Raw genomic sequence first — 13,196 nt, forward strand, 5'->3', positions numbered from 1 at the left:
ACGCCAGGCAAAGCCAGACAAGGGACAGTCAACCAACTAAGCGACCTGCATGCCTGGAAAACGTCAAGGGCAAGAAGGGCTGAGAAAGGCTGGGACTCAGCTCCAAGTACAGGGAAGCAGAGATGTGACCCTCAACAGGGTGGTGATGCTGGGCCAGAGCCTGGATTGCACAGAAGAAAACAACACCAGGGACTTTCCTGGTGGCGCAGTGGTTAGGACTCCACGCTCCCAATGCAGGGGCCCAGGTTCAATCCCTGGTCAGGGAACTAGATCCCACATGCATGCCGCAACTAAGAATTCACAGGCCACAACTAAGGAGCCCGCCTGCCGCGACTAAGAGCTGGCACAACCAAATAAAAATAAGTAAATAAATGATGATAAATAAATATAAAAAACAAAAAAGAAAGAAAGAAGACCACACCAAGCCCCACACCAAGTCTTCACACGGACCCAAACGTGTGACATGAGACATGTGAAGGCCGCCACCCTGGGACAAGATCCACAGCGTGGACCCCATCAAGCTCATGGGTTCTGCTTCAGTGTTCAGAGACCTGGCCCAGCCCCGCGCAGTCTGGAAAACACTTATAAAGAGCTATCTGCACACACGATGGTTTTGTTCATCCTGGTCACGGAGGTTTACTAGACGGGCCAGCGAGGTGCTCTCCAGCTCACCGCTGCCCTCACTGCCCAGCATATCAGGCCAGTTCTCAAACAGGCCGGGAGCACCTCACCGGCGCGGCTGCGTCCTGGCTCAATCCAACCGCGAGAGGCCCTGTCTCCGGCTCTGGGGCTCCTACGTTCAGGAGAAAGGCAGTGCCACAGACCGCACATCCCTCCCCGCTGTCGGTGCACAGAGGGCTCCCTGGGTGCAGACAGTTCTCTAAAATCAACGCGCTGCTGCCCAAGGCCAGCGAAGGGCCCGTCAACTGGAAGGATCTGTGGCCGTGACCTCAGGGGAAGTCCTCTGAGCAGTTTTCTAGAAGTTGCTATCCAAGTATCCGTCAGTGACAAAGTCAAATTGAAAACATAATTTCCCTGGTAATTCTTTTTTTTTTAATGCTTATTTTATCTATTTATTTATTTATTTGGTTGTGCTGGGTCTTAGTTGCAGCAGACGAGCTCCTTAGTTGCGGCACGTGTGTTCCTTAGTTGCGGCTGACGGGCTCCTTAGTTGCGGCTCGCCAGCTCTTTAGTTGTGGCATGCGAACTCTTGGTTGCGCTATGCATGTGGGATCTAGTTCCCTGACCAGGGATCGAACCCGGGCCCCCTGCATTGGCAGCGTGGAGTCTTAACCACTGTGCCACCAGGGAAGCCCCCTCCCTGGTAATTCTTAAGCACCCTGCACAAGGGAACACAGCGTCCACGGAGCGGCCATGAGCCAGGCTGCCAGGAGCGGCCAGAAATGGCAAAGCTCCCCTGCGACCTCGGCCTGGAGTACGCCGCCCATGGCTCCAAGTTCCTGGCAGGGACGTGAGGTCAAACACTCTGGACTCTCCTCCTCTTCGTTACTACTTTTATGGGTAAAGCAGGGAGACCAGCACTCTTTGGGTAGGGCCAGCTGCTACTAGTTTTCACCTGGTAGGTTAAACTTCAGGTTTGAAGGTGTCAGGTGTCTTCATTTGGAAAAGCCCCCTTCGCCCAGCCTGCATTCCCATCTCAGTCAGGGTACACTGACCCGCGATCTTTCACGGAGCCCCCAGGAAGCCTGAGGACATTTTGCAAGTTCTCAGAAATTAGGGGTCAATTTCCCGACTGCAGTCGAGGTGACAATCGCTACGGAACAGTCCTTGGTGGGAACCTCCAGCGACAGGCAGAGGCTGGGGAGTGTGACTGGGGCCTGTTCGTGCAGTCACTGGGTATTTCCAGGAATAAGCTGTGTAAGCTGAACAGGAAGAAGGAGATAGGTGGATTTCTTTTTTAAGAGGAAATGCTTTTCTCCTAGGTGCATCCTGAGTTGAGGTTTCTGAGCCAGCACAGACTGCCATGCTGGATTTTGGGTTTTTTGGATTGAAATCACTTGGGGATTTTTTTTTTACAAGACTGGTGAATTTTGCTTTTTTAAAAAATACTTATTCAAGTGTGTGTATATTTTTTTTTATTCTTTTTTTTAACAGACAATCTTTATTAGGTGTGCACCTCCATCTTAGATCCTGTTGGAGACGCTCTTTTGCTGTTAGGTGGGTTAAAGGGTTAACCCTGCGTGAGTTTGGTAATAAAAGGTTGTTGAAGTTTAAAAAAAAAAAAAAAAAGAATGTATTTGTTCTCCAGTTATTCCCAACTAGCTCAGGGAGAAAGAGCACAAATGTGACAAGATGTAACGGCTGGAAAGGCTGGGGACAAGTACGCACCAATTCCTGCACCTTCTCTGTAAAAGTAAACTCACATCGAAATAAAGTCTCCAGGACTTCCCTGGTGGCACAGTGGTTAAGAATCCACCTGTCAATGCAGGGGACACGGGTTTGAGCGTTGGTCTGGGAAGATCCCACATGCTGCGGAGCCACTAAGCCTGCGAGCCACAACTACTGAACCCCGCGCGCCTAGAGCCCGTGCTCCGCAACAAGAGAAGCCACCGCAACGAGAAGCCCACGCACCGCAACGAAGAGTAGCCCCCACTCGCCGCGACTAGAGAAAGCCTGCGCACAGCAACAAAGACCCAACGCAGCCAAAAATAAATAAAAATAAAGTATCCAAATCATCCATTTTGTCCCTTTGGCCTCCAGTCTTCCACATGAATGCTCACATTCCCTTGTCAATTTCTGTAGCAAGCACTCGCAACAACTGCATGAACAATCAGGGGAAACCACAATTTTTATACTGCTTCTTGGCATCTAAGAATATAGTTTAAGTCCCACCCTACAGCAGAGTTCACGATTTTTCCCACGGTCTCACATCTTTTGGTTGAGTTTATTCCCCAGCACTACAGACAGGTCTTCTGTGGGTCCCAACACTCACCAGGAGCTGGCACCGCGCGCAGGGCAGGTGGACAGAGCCACCCTGCCAGGGCTGGGGCTACGTACGGCACACCCTCCCGGCCCCCTGACTGCAACAGTCTGGGGTCGAGAACCTCTGTGGGGTCAGAGCACGTCAGCGGCAGGCCAAGGGCGTCCATCACAAACGGGCAGTGGCTTCTAACAGATCTTGGTCTGTGCCTCCTCAGATGACTGCACAGAACACGCTCAGGCATTCAATTCTTGCTTTCTAGGACTTTACACAGGATTTTCAACCCACGTTAAGAAGGAAAGAAAGCCTATGCCCTTCCTCCCATGCTCTGCTCCTGGTGCCGGAATAACCCCGACAAAGACGACCTGCACGCCCGTTCCGGAGCCCTCCCGGGACCCTCGGCTCGGCCACCTCTGCACCCCTCTACTCCGCTCCTTCACCAGGCGGCTTGTCCAGAGCCCAGGCGGGCCGTCCTCTTCAGGACGGAACCTGCAATTCAGTCTGCCTCCTCCATGTGCTGGGCTGATTTCTGACCAGAGGAGAAACACTACTCTCTATTTTTCTTCCTTCAGCTTTTTTGGGTTTATTTCTATGTTCTTTTTGAATGCGCTGAGATCAACCTGGTCCATTAATTCTTAAATTCCTTACTGTCCAGACTAGGCACTGAGGCGACGTTTCCCTTCACCTGTCACTCTGAGCTGTGTCCTGTGAGCTCTGGCATGTACGTCATTCATTCATTTAATTCAACAAATACCTGACCAAACGCCAATTTGTCCCAGACGCTATTTTAGACGACTGCGATGTATCAGTGAACAAACAGATAAAAACGCCTGCCCTTATAGAGCTCCCACTAGAAAATTCCACTATGATTTCTACTTTGATCCATGAACTATTTTGAAGTATCTTCTCTGGTTTCTAAGCATTATCAATTTTAAAGGTTTGGAGAAAAGACGCTGCACGTTTGTTACTGACTTCTCGTTTTACTGTGTTGTGAGGAACTATCAATTCTCTGCAATCTGTCGAGGTTTCTTCCGTGGCCTGAATCAAGCCCATTTTTGTAAAGGCCTCCAGGCTTCCTCATTTTAAAAGAGCACGACCCCTACGAGCTGGTGCACTGGGCCCAGCCTGCGTCCGCGTGTTCACGTCCCCTCCGGCCTCACTCTGCTCTCACCTGCTTCCTCAGCCTGGTCCCGCAAGTTAAGTCATGAGTCTGGCTCTGGTCCCTCCACCCTGTGGTTCTGTCGTTTTTAAAGCCCCGTTTTGACGTTCTGCTATTAGGCGCAATGAGCTTTGACACTCACATCCTGCCGTGGGTTTTCCCTTCTCGGTAGCAGAGGCTCTCTGTCCCTCGTAGCTGTTTTTGTCTCGAGACCCCGGAGGACAGGTTAGAGACAGGCTGAACAAAGCTCGAGCCGGGACTGCCCACCCACACACGCAGCGGGCGGAGGGCCGAGGGGAGGGAGCCCCGCGCGCTCGAGCGCCCCGGACGCTGGCATTTTCAACACCCTGCGCTCACATCCAGGCGCTCTTGCTCAGCCAGGTCTGTCCGCGGCGCCTGCCAGCCTGGCGGAGGCGGGGCCCTTCTCTGCGGGTCTGGCAGGCCTGGCGGCGGCTGGGTCCTTCCCCGCAGCCCTGGAGGCAGCGGGGTCCTTCCCTGCGGGTCTGGCGGGCCTGGCGGCGGCGGGCCCCTTCTCTGTGGGTCTGACGGGTCTGGCGGCGGCAAGGCCCTTCTCTGTGGGTCTGACGGGTCTGGCGGCGGCGGCGGGCCCCTTCTCTGCAGGTCTGGCGGGCCTGGCGGCGGCCGCGCTCCCACACAGCAACACTCTGCTCTGACTCCCGCCGAACGAGTCCTGTACCGAACAAACTCGCCTGGGACGCAGCCTGGCAGCTCACTTCCTCAGCAACGACCTCCGCCTCCGGCCTGAGACGAGCCTCCTGGGTCTTCCCTGGCCGCGGGAGAGCCTCCCCAGTCCTTCCCAGGGCCCTGGTTACAGGTCTCAGTGGCACACGGCCCAGGCCGCCCGGGGACAGAGGCCTGACGGGCCCGGGGCCACCACGCACCAATTTGGGGGTTTTCAATCACCGATGGAGAACCCCTCTTGGAACCTGAGCCCCCCTCCCTTTCAAGGTCAGCCGTGTGCTTCAGAAACTACAAAACCCAGCACTTCCGCATTCGGATCAGAAGCACGACCGACGTCAGCTCAGCGACGGCAGTGAGTCTGAGAGACGCTCCACGTGTGGCCAGCGGTCGGGGCATCCGTGGGCCTCACACCGCCCTCCCCCAGAAAGAAGCGGACTCAGCAAAACCTACACCAGGGTTCCTGTCCGCACGGCCCTGGAGGGGGGCCCGGCGCCACGCTGCTCTCGGCATCTCCCACACCTCTCCCCGCGGCCAGGCGTGAGCACCTCAGAGACACACGACACGGTGGTGCCGCCAACACCAAGCCCACGTGGGTCACTCACGGTTTGGCAACAGATGGGTCTGCACTCATTTTCCTAAACCACATTCTAGATGTTTAAATCAACTAGAGTAGGGCTGACGAGCTGTCAACCGTTCTGAGACTGAAGTACAGTCACCAGTATTTAACACGTTGCCCAAATATTTCAAAGTCCCATTTCTCCACCAGAGAAAACGCAGGCTAAAGACAAACACATCATCGTCAGAGCTGTCCGTCTCTGCGCTGCCCCAGTCAGCACTAAGGACTCAGGGTGACTCTCCGGTGTTTTCATTGTCTGGATCAGAGCATCCTAACAGCCTCCTGCGCCTCAGGTCCGTTCCAGAGGCACACGCTCCACTCACCGTCCAGCTTCATCTGCTCCGGGCAGTAGTAGTGGACCACGGCCAAGAGAGCAGCCCCGTGGCTGCCGTCCCGCATCAGGTCCTCCAACAGCGGGAAGTAGGGCGGCTGCCTCGTTGACAGGTGCTCTCGGCGGTAGCGCACCTGCGACGGAGAAAAGGGAAAGGGTCACTACGCACGAGGTGCCGTCACTGCCGCCTACGTCACAGGCAGGCCGCCAAATCTAGAGTTAACAGAAGTCCTGCAGGACGATGTTTAGAACAGCGGCAATCACATGGGAAAGCCCCAAATGTCTGGACTGCCTACTCTGCCTGGAACGTATGTCAATCCAGGGAACTGGGCTTCGTGGCCACACTGGGTGACAGCAATTAGCTGCTAATGACGCCGGGCCGTCTCACTCTAAAGGGCTGGGCACACCCAGGGGAAGGAAGCAGGACACACGTCTACACTGCCAGAGGCCGCGCACCACCAGCGGATGAGAAACAAGTTAAATGGTGAACGCCCTACGCTGGCAAGACCCACGTTACTGTTACTTTTCTCAGGATTAGCAGCATTAACCTTGGCCACTATGAAAAACACAAAGCAGCATTAACATAGAGTGTGCAGAATTCCCCAAACCAGGTTAGACGAAGTGCCGTCTAATCCGTCGACCAGCCCCTCCGTAAGTGCACGGAAGCGCCAGGAACCTGAGTGCTAGAAAAAATAAGCATTTTTCAAGGTTTCTGTGCTTCTGCCTTCACAGGAAACCACGTGCACGGTGCTCTGAGCCTCCCCGCGGCCCTGGGCGCTGCCCCTGTAACTGGGCCTCGCTCACGAGCACAGACACACAGGCCGCCAGGCCACCACGTCCTGTGGCACAGGTGAGCCTGGCATTTCCTGCAGCCGCGCTTTAACTTGTTTCTCGGGCCAGCCGTGGCGCTCCCGCATGCAGAGCCCGAGGCGCCCGCCGGGCCAGGTCTCCACACACACAGACAGCGCGGGCCGAGCGCGGCAAGCGGGGAAGCAGCCGGTCTCGCGGCCGAGGGCGGGCGCCGTGCGTCTGCATCAGGGAAAGCGCGGAAGCCCGGGGCCGGGGCAGCCGGTGCCGCCCCTCGAGGGGGCCCTGCTCCAAACCCCCAGCGGCCTGCTCGCGCTCAGCCCGCTCCCGACGGGCCAGACGTGCGCTCAGGCAGCCGTGGCGACCAAGTGCTAGGAGGAAACCTACAGGCGCTCTGCTCGCGGCCACATCTTCCCGTTTTTATGCAAGTCTCGTCTGAAACCCCACTTCCTGGAGGACACCTGCATTTCTGACTGTGTCCTCACTACACCTCGTAACTGCTTTTAATAGTTCTCTCTCTGGCCTTCAGTTTTCGAGGAGTTAAGAGATACGTAAATATGCATAAAAATGCTTACCCCCTCTTTGTTATTAATAGATTTCAAAGAGAAGCAAAATTATCCATCAGCTACAAAGCAGACTGTATCACTGCTCACGCGGATCGCACTGACAGTTTATATCCGCTGTATCTCCTTTATGATGGAATTCTAAGGATCATTTAATCCAAATAATTAAAGGATCAGGCAAATAAAGGAGTCTTCAAAAAGATTTGTTCTCCAAAACTTCATTTTAAAATGCACCACTTGGAGCGCCAGGTACTTTTCCATGGGAAACAGTGTAACAAACCGGTTCTGCTTCCAGAACAGGTCACCAGGTGAAGCACAGCTACAGCTGCAGACCAAATCACCATGCACCGTAACACCAGGAAGGACAAATCCAAAGGGTAACTCAGCAAATTGGATGATTTGTCATTCCTGCTGGTACCTATTAGAAAGGAGAATACAGCCTGTCACTGACCTTGAAGATCATCATATAAAAAAGTTAACTATGTGTACAAAGAAGAAACTGTCTGCAAGTCTACCTAAGGAACTGGGCAAAACCACAGTCTGGGTGTTGGCTACAAAATGCACCTTAGGGCTCCAGAGGGCCTTGTTACGGTCTACTGTGCCCAGAACCCGGCCATCACTGCCCCGCAGGAAATGCAACAACACCACCAAGGAGGACATTCAGACAAACAGTCACGAGCAATCTGTAATGGAAGCAAGTGGTTGCGGCGGGATGGCCCACTGGACGGCAGCTGGGCGCACACGCGGAGCTCACTTACAGGCACTAACTTCCAGTACCACTTGGAGGGAGACTGCTCGGGAAGCAAGGGAAGGAAGACAGGAGAGGAGGTCAGCAGGGCAGGTCCACGTGTGGACAGACGAGACACACACTTGCACACCACGTTCACACGAGAGGCGGGACGTCCTCTGAGAGGTAAGATCTGTCCAGCGCACGGGACCCTCTGCACTAGCAGATGACCGCGGGGGAAGCTCACAGGCACCTCTACGACACTGGCCTCTGCGGGAGCAAAGGCTACTCTGGAAACTCCGCACGGGCCGGGCACCAAAAAGGACAGGTGCCAACCGCCATTCGGGGAGGGGCTCAGCGAGCCGTCCATGCCCACCTGAGGAAGGGGGGGGCTCACAGAAGCGTGGCCGGGGTGAGGTGCCCACGGACAGCATCCCTGGGGTCCAGGGTAAGAGAGGGGAGCAAGGGGACGGTCGCTCACCCCGCAGCCCAGGGGCCCGCAGCCCAGGCCGGGCCGTGTCGTACACGCGTTTGAGGAACATGGATTCAGTCACACACGTGCTTGGCCAAAAAATAATAATAATAATAATCAGGTCACACAGGACGTTAGTGGGTCATTTCACTGGAAACGTGACATTTACCGCCTGAATCCCACACTGGACTCAGCCCGTGAGGGCTCCAAGGGGACCTCTGGCTGCAGGCAAACCCCCCACCCCCACCCCCCATGCTGACTTCAACCCGGGTGACCCTACGTCCCTTCCTCTGGAGCTTCCGACACCTCCCACCTCTCCCCCACCCTCCCAAGTTCAACACTAGGCTGCCCCTGCCTGGGAGAAAGGGCAGTGGGTCACCGCGCCCTCGCCACCAGGGCCGGGGCCCAGGGCACTCGCTCCCTGCTTGGTGAGTAAGAACAAAGAACAAGCACGGAGCACACACAGACACAGTTCTTTAAAACGGGAGCAACATTAACTTGGTGCGTTCCAGAGAAGTGAAATTTACCCTTTACCTTTTGATGAGCTGGACTTTCCAATAACTGCTGTTTTAACTTAACTTCTTTCTCTGTTATCTCTCTCATTTTAAGATTTACCTAAAGTAGAAGAAATTAAATGCATTAAAAAGGCAAGTGAAATTGATTTCCAACACTGGTGTGTACATCTTTCCAGAACCCACCTTACTTGTTTGAACTCAGGCTCTTAGATGCAGGTAATATTTAGACCCATTACACACATGCAGAAATACATGGATTCCCTGTGACCTGTGATTCAACACGGAGAGCAAGGAAGGCCCTCACGCCCCACGGCGCCCGCGTGATGCTTTCCACCTCACGACAGGATCGACAGCCTCAGCGCTGAGTGTCCCCCGTGCACGGGCAGCCCAAGTTCGCTGCCACCATCAGCGAACGCTGCTGATAACATGGTCTGGCTGAAACCCCCCGAAGCCTAACAGGTGCTCGCACATTCCCTGACCACCAAAATAGCGCTAAGAACTGTCATGAGACACTCGTAAGCAATTAATACAACTGCTCAGAAATAAAAGTATCCTCTTCTGGAATTATTAACTCAAAGATAAAATCAAAATTGCAATTATAAAGTAATACCGTAGAGAAAAACACTCATCAATGCTAACAGGGACATGGTCAAAGCTATAATCAGATGAAATGCCACAGAACTGAATGTCTTCTAATTAAACAAGAATACAGATAAGTGAACTCATACACATCAAATCAAGAACGTAGAAAAATTGTTTTGTTTTTTTTTAGAAAAATTGTTTTTTAAAAGAGAAAAACAAAAGAAAAATCAATGTTGATAAGTTTTAAAATAAATGAATTAGGGCTTCCCTGGTGGCACAGTGGTTAAGAATCCGCCTGCCAATGCATGGGAGACAGGTTCGATCCCTGGTCCGGGAAGATCCCACATGCCACAGAGCAACTAAGCCCGTGCGTCACAACTACTGAGTCTGCGCTCTAGAGCCCGCGAGCCACAACTACTGAGCCTGCAAGCCACAACTTACTGAAGCCCACGTGCCTAGAGTCCGTACTCCGCAACAAGAGAAGCCACCGCAATGAGAAGCCCGCGCACTGCAAAGAAGAGTAGCCCCCGCTCGCCACAAATAGAGAAAGCCCGTGTGCAGCAACAAAGACCCAACGCAGCCAAAAAAAAAAGAAAAGAAAAGTTCACTGGGCTAGTATCTAGGTTATATAAAAGAATCCTTGCAACAATAAAAAGAGAAATAATCCAATTTTAAAATGGGCAAAGGATGTGAATAGACATTTCTCCAAAAAAGATCTACAAATAGCCAATAAACACATGAAAAAAGGTTTCCCATCATTACTATCAGGGAAATGTGAATCTAAACCACAATGAGATACCACCTCACACCCTCCAGAATGACTAGAATCAAAAAACCAGAAAATGAGTGTTAGCAAGGACGTGGAAACCCGGAAACCTCTGGTGTTGCTGGGGGAATATAAACGGTGCAGCAGCCGTGGAGACAGTCTGCCAGCTCTTCACAGAGTTAAACACAGAGTTCCTATACGACCCAGCAATTCCACCGCTAGATATAAACCCAAGAGAAGTGAAAACACAGCCACACAAACACTCGTACTTGAATGTTCATAGCAGGAGTCACGATAGCCAAAAAGTGGAAAACACACATGCCCACCAGCTGAGGAATGGCTAAACAAAACTCAGCGTATCTATACGACTGAGCATTACTCAACCATAAAAGGAATGTGGTACTGATAAGTGCTACAACACGCATGAGACGTGAAAATATGCTACATGAATAAAGTCAGAGACAACAGGCCACGTACTGTAGATTTCACTTAAATGAAATGTTCAGAACAGGCAAATCCAGAGAGACAGAAAGCGGAGGAGTGGCTGCCAGGGGCTGCCAGGGAAGGGCTGCTGATGGCACCAGCGTCTCTTTCTGGGAATGACAAAAATGTGCACAATTGGTGGTGACAGCTGCACAACCTGGTGAATAGCTTAAAAACCACTGACCCCATACACTTTAAAATAGTGAATTTTACAGCATGTGAATTATATCTCAACTTTTTAAAAAAGTTAGTTGGTAAACAGTTTCAAATTCCACATTTCAGTTAACCTTCAAGAAACTACAACTTGGGGCTTCCCTGGTGGCGCAGCAGTTGAGAATCTGCCTGCCAATGCAGGGGACACGGGTTCGAGCCCTGGTCTGGGAAGATCCCACATGCCACGGAGCAACTAGGCCCGTGAGCCACAACTACTGAGCCTGTGCATCTGGAGCTTGTGCTCCGCAACAAGAGAGGCTGCAACAGTGAGAGGCCCGCGCACTGCGATGAAGAGTGCGCCCCACTCGCCGCAACTAGAGAAAACCCTCGCACAGAAACGAAGACCCAACACAGCCATAAAAAAAGAAAAAAAAAAATTCAGCAACATTTAAAAAAAAAAAAAAAAAAAAAGAAACTACCACTAGTCAAGTTTTGGTATAGAATCAAAAAGAGATGTGCATAATTATCTGAAAAGATTATGAAAGCACTGTCCCTTCAACTACGTATCCACACGAAACCGACTTTCTTCCTTTACATCAATAAAAACAACATATTGTAGCAGATGAAATGCAAAGGCAGGTAAGAATCCAGCTGTCTTCTGGTAAGTCAGACATTAAAGAAACTTAGAAAACTATAAAATATCACCACTTGTTTCATTTTTGAGAATACAGTTATTTTTCATTAAAAACACATCGCTTACATTAACATGGCATGAGCTGTTACTTTTAAGTGAATTAATAAATATTTTTAAATTTTCCTGTTTTTAATTTCTAATACAGTAAATATTGATAGATTTTTTAAAAATTCTTTGAGGGCCACGGTATTTAAGAGTATAAAGGGGTTCTGAGACCAAAAGGTTTGAGAACTCTTTATCTATACAAGGGAATGAAGAGCAATAAAAATGGAAAATATGTGGATAAATATTGCTAACCATTTTTAATTACTTTAAAAGATAAGTGGCTGTTGAAGGTGAAAGTAACTTATCTGGGGCTGTAATGAAATGAATGACAACAGTGGCACAAAGGCCAAAAGGGGAAAAGACATTTCTGATCCTATTTGTGAAATGGTATCACTTTATTTGAAGGCAGACTATGAAAACCTGAAGATGAAATTTGTAAACCCTAAAGCAGCCCCCCCAAAATATATTGGAGATAAAACGTAGTAGTAAAAATGCCCAATCCAAAATAAGCCAGAAAAGAAGGAAGACAAAGAAAAGATATAGAAGGCAGACAAGATGTAAAACCCAGACGTCTCCATAATCACATGAAATGCAATTAAATTAAACACTACGATGATAAGGCCCACATTGCCTATAGGGTACCCATAAGAAACTCACTTTAAACAGAAAGACAACGAGGAGTTAAAAATAAGAGGAAGGGAAGGGATAAGTTGTGTACACACTAGTCACGCCAAGGCCGGAGGCAAGGATTGTCACCTGTGATAAAGAGACATCTCATGACCACAAAAGGACAGAAAAATCCTAAACGTGTATCCATGTAACAACAGACTAAAAATACACAAAGCAAAAACTGACACAACCAAAAGGTAAAATAGACAAAATTACTGCTGAAGATTTCAACTCTCCTCTCTGGGTGGGTGACTGATGGGGCCTAAGACTCCAGCGATGCAAGCACACCCAAACCACCCTGACCTGACACTTACGAAGTACTCCACTGACAACAGCAGAACACACAGGCTCTTTTCAAGTGCGCACGGGAACACTCTGCAAGACCATGCAGTGGACCACAAAACAAGCCTTGATAAATCCAGAAGGACGGAAATGAAACCACACAGACTACGCTCTCTGACCACAACAGAATTAGAAACCAAAACACTAAGATACCTAGAACCACCCCACCTCCACACATATGAAAACTAAACTACAAACTTCTAGATAATCCATTGATAAAACGAGAATTCGCAACTAAAACAAAATATTTTAAAGGGAATGAAGAAAACCACAACATATAAAAATGTGTACAATGCAGCTAAAGCACTACTTAAAGAGGAATTATCAACTTTAAATGTTTATATTAAAATGTAGAAAGGTGGGGCTTCCCTGGTGGCGCAGTGGTTGAGAATCTGCCTGCCAATGCAGGGGACACGGGTTCGAGCCCTGGTCTGGGAAGATCCCACATGCCGCAGAGCAACTGGGCCCGTGAGCCACAATTACTGAGCCTGCGCGTCTGGAGCATGTGCTCCGCAACAAGAGAGGCCGTGACAGTGAGAGGCCTGCGCACCGCGATGAAGAGTGGCCCCCGCTCTCGCACAGAAACGAAGACCCAACACAGCCAAAAATAAATAAATAAATAAATTTTT

General features: G+C 50.7%; 2 protein-coding genes across 3 annotated transcripts in view; both read right to left on the bottom strand.

Moving 5' to 3' along the window:
- Positions 1-13,196, bottom strand: part of RPL7A (ribosomal protein L7a) — a 307,067-nt gene that overhangs the window by 275,195 nt on the left and 18,676 nt on the right. The window lies entirely within an intron of this gene.
- The window catches only part of CAMSAP1 (calmodulin regulated spectrin associated protein 1), a 55,723-nt gene that overhangs the window by 17,892 nt on the left and 24,635 nt on the right, over positions 1-13,196 (bottom strand). The window contains exons 5-7 of one of the 2 annotated variants that reach the window (XM_059926016.1): positions 8,853-8,933; positions 7,878-7,910; positions 5,742-5,883 (exon numbers count right to left, since the gene is read on the bottom strand). In XM_059926016.1, coding sequence (XP_059781999.1) covers positions 5,742-5,883; positions 7,878-7,910; positions 8,853-8,933 — 256 coding nt within the window. The remainder of the gene's footprint in view (positions 1-5,741; positions 5,884-7,877; positions 7,911-8,852; positions 8,934-13,196) is intronic. The other variant, XM_059926017.1, reaches the window with a different exon arrangement.

Source organism: Balaenoptera ricei, chromosome 6, assembly GCF_028023285.1.
Source record: "Balaenoptera ricei isolate mBalRic1 chromosome 6, mBalRic1.hap2, whole genome shotgun sequence".
NCBI lineage: Eukaryota > Metazoa > Chordata > Mammalia > Artiodactyla > Balaenopteridae > Balaenoptera > Balaenoptera ricei.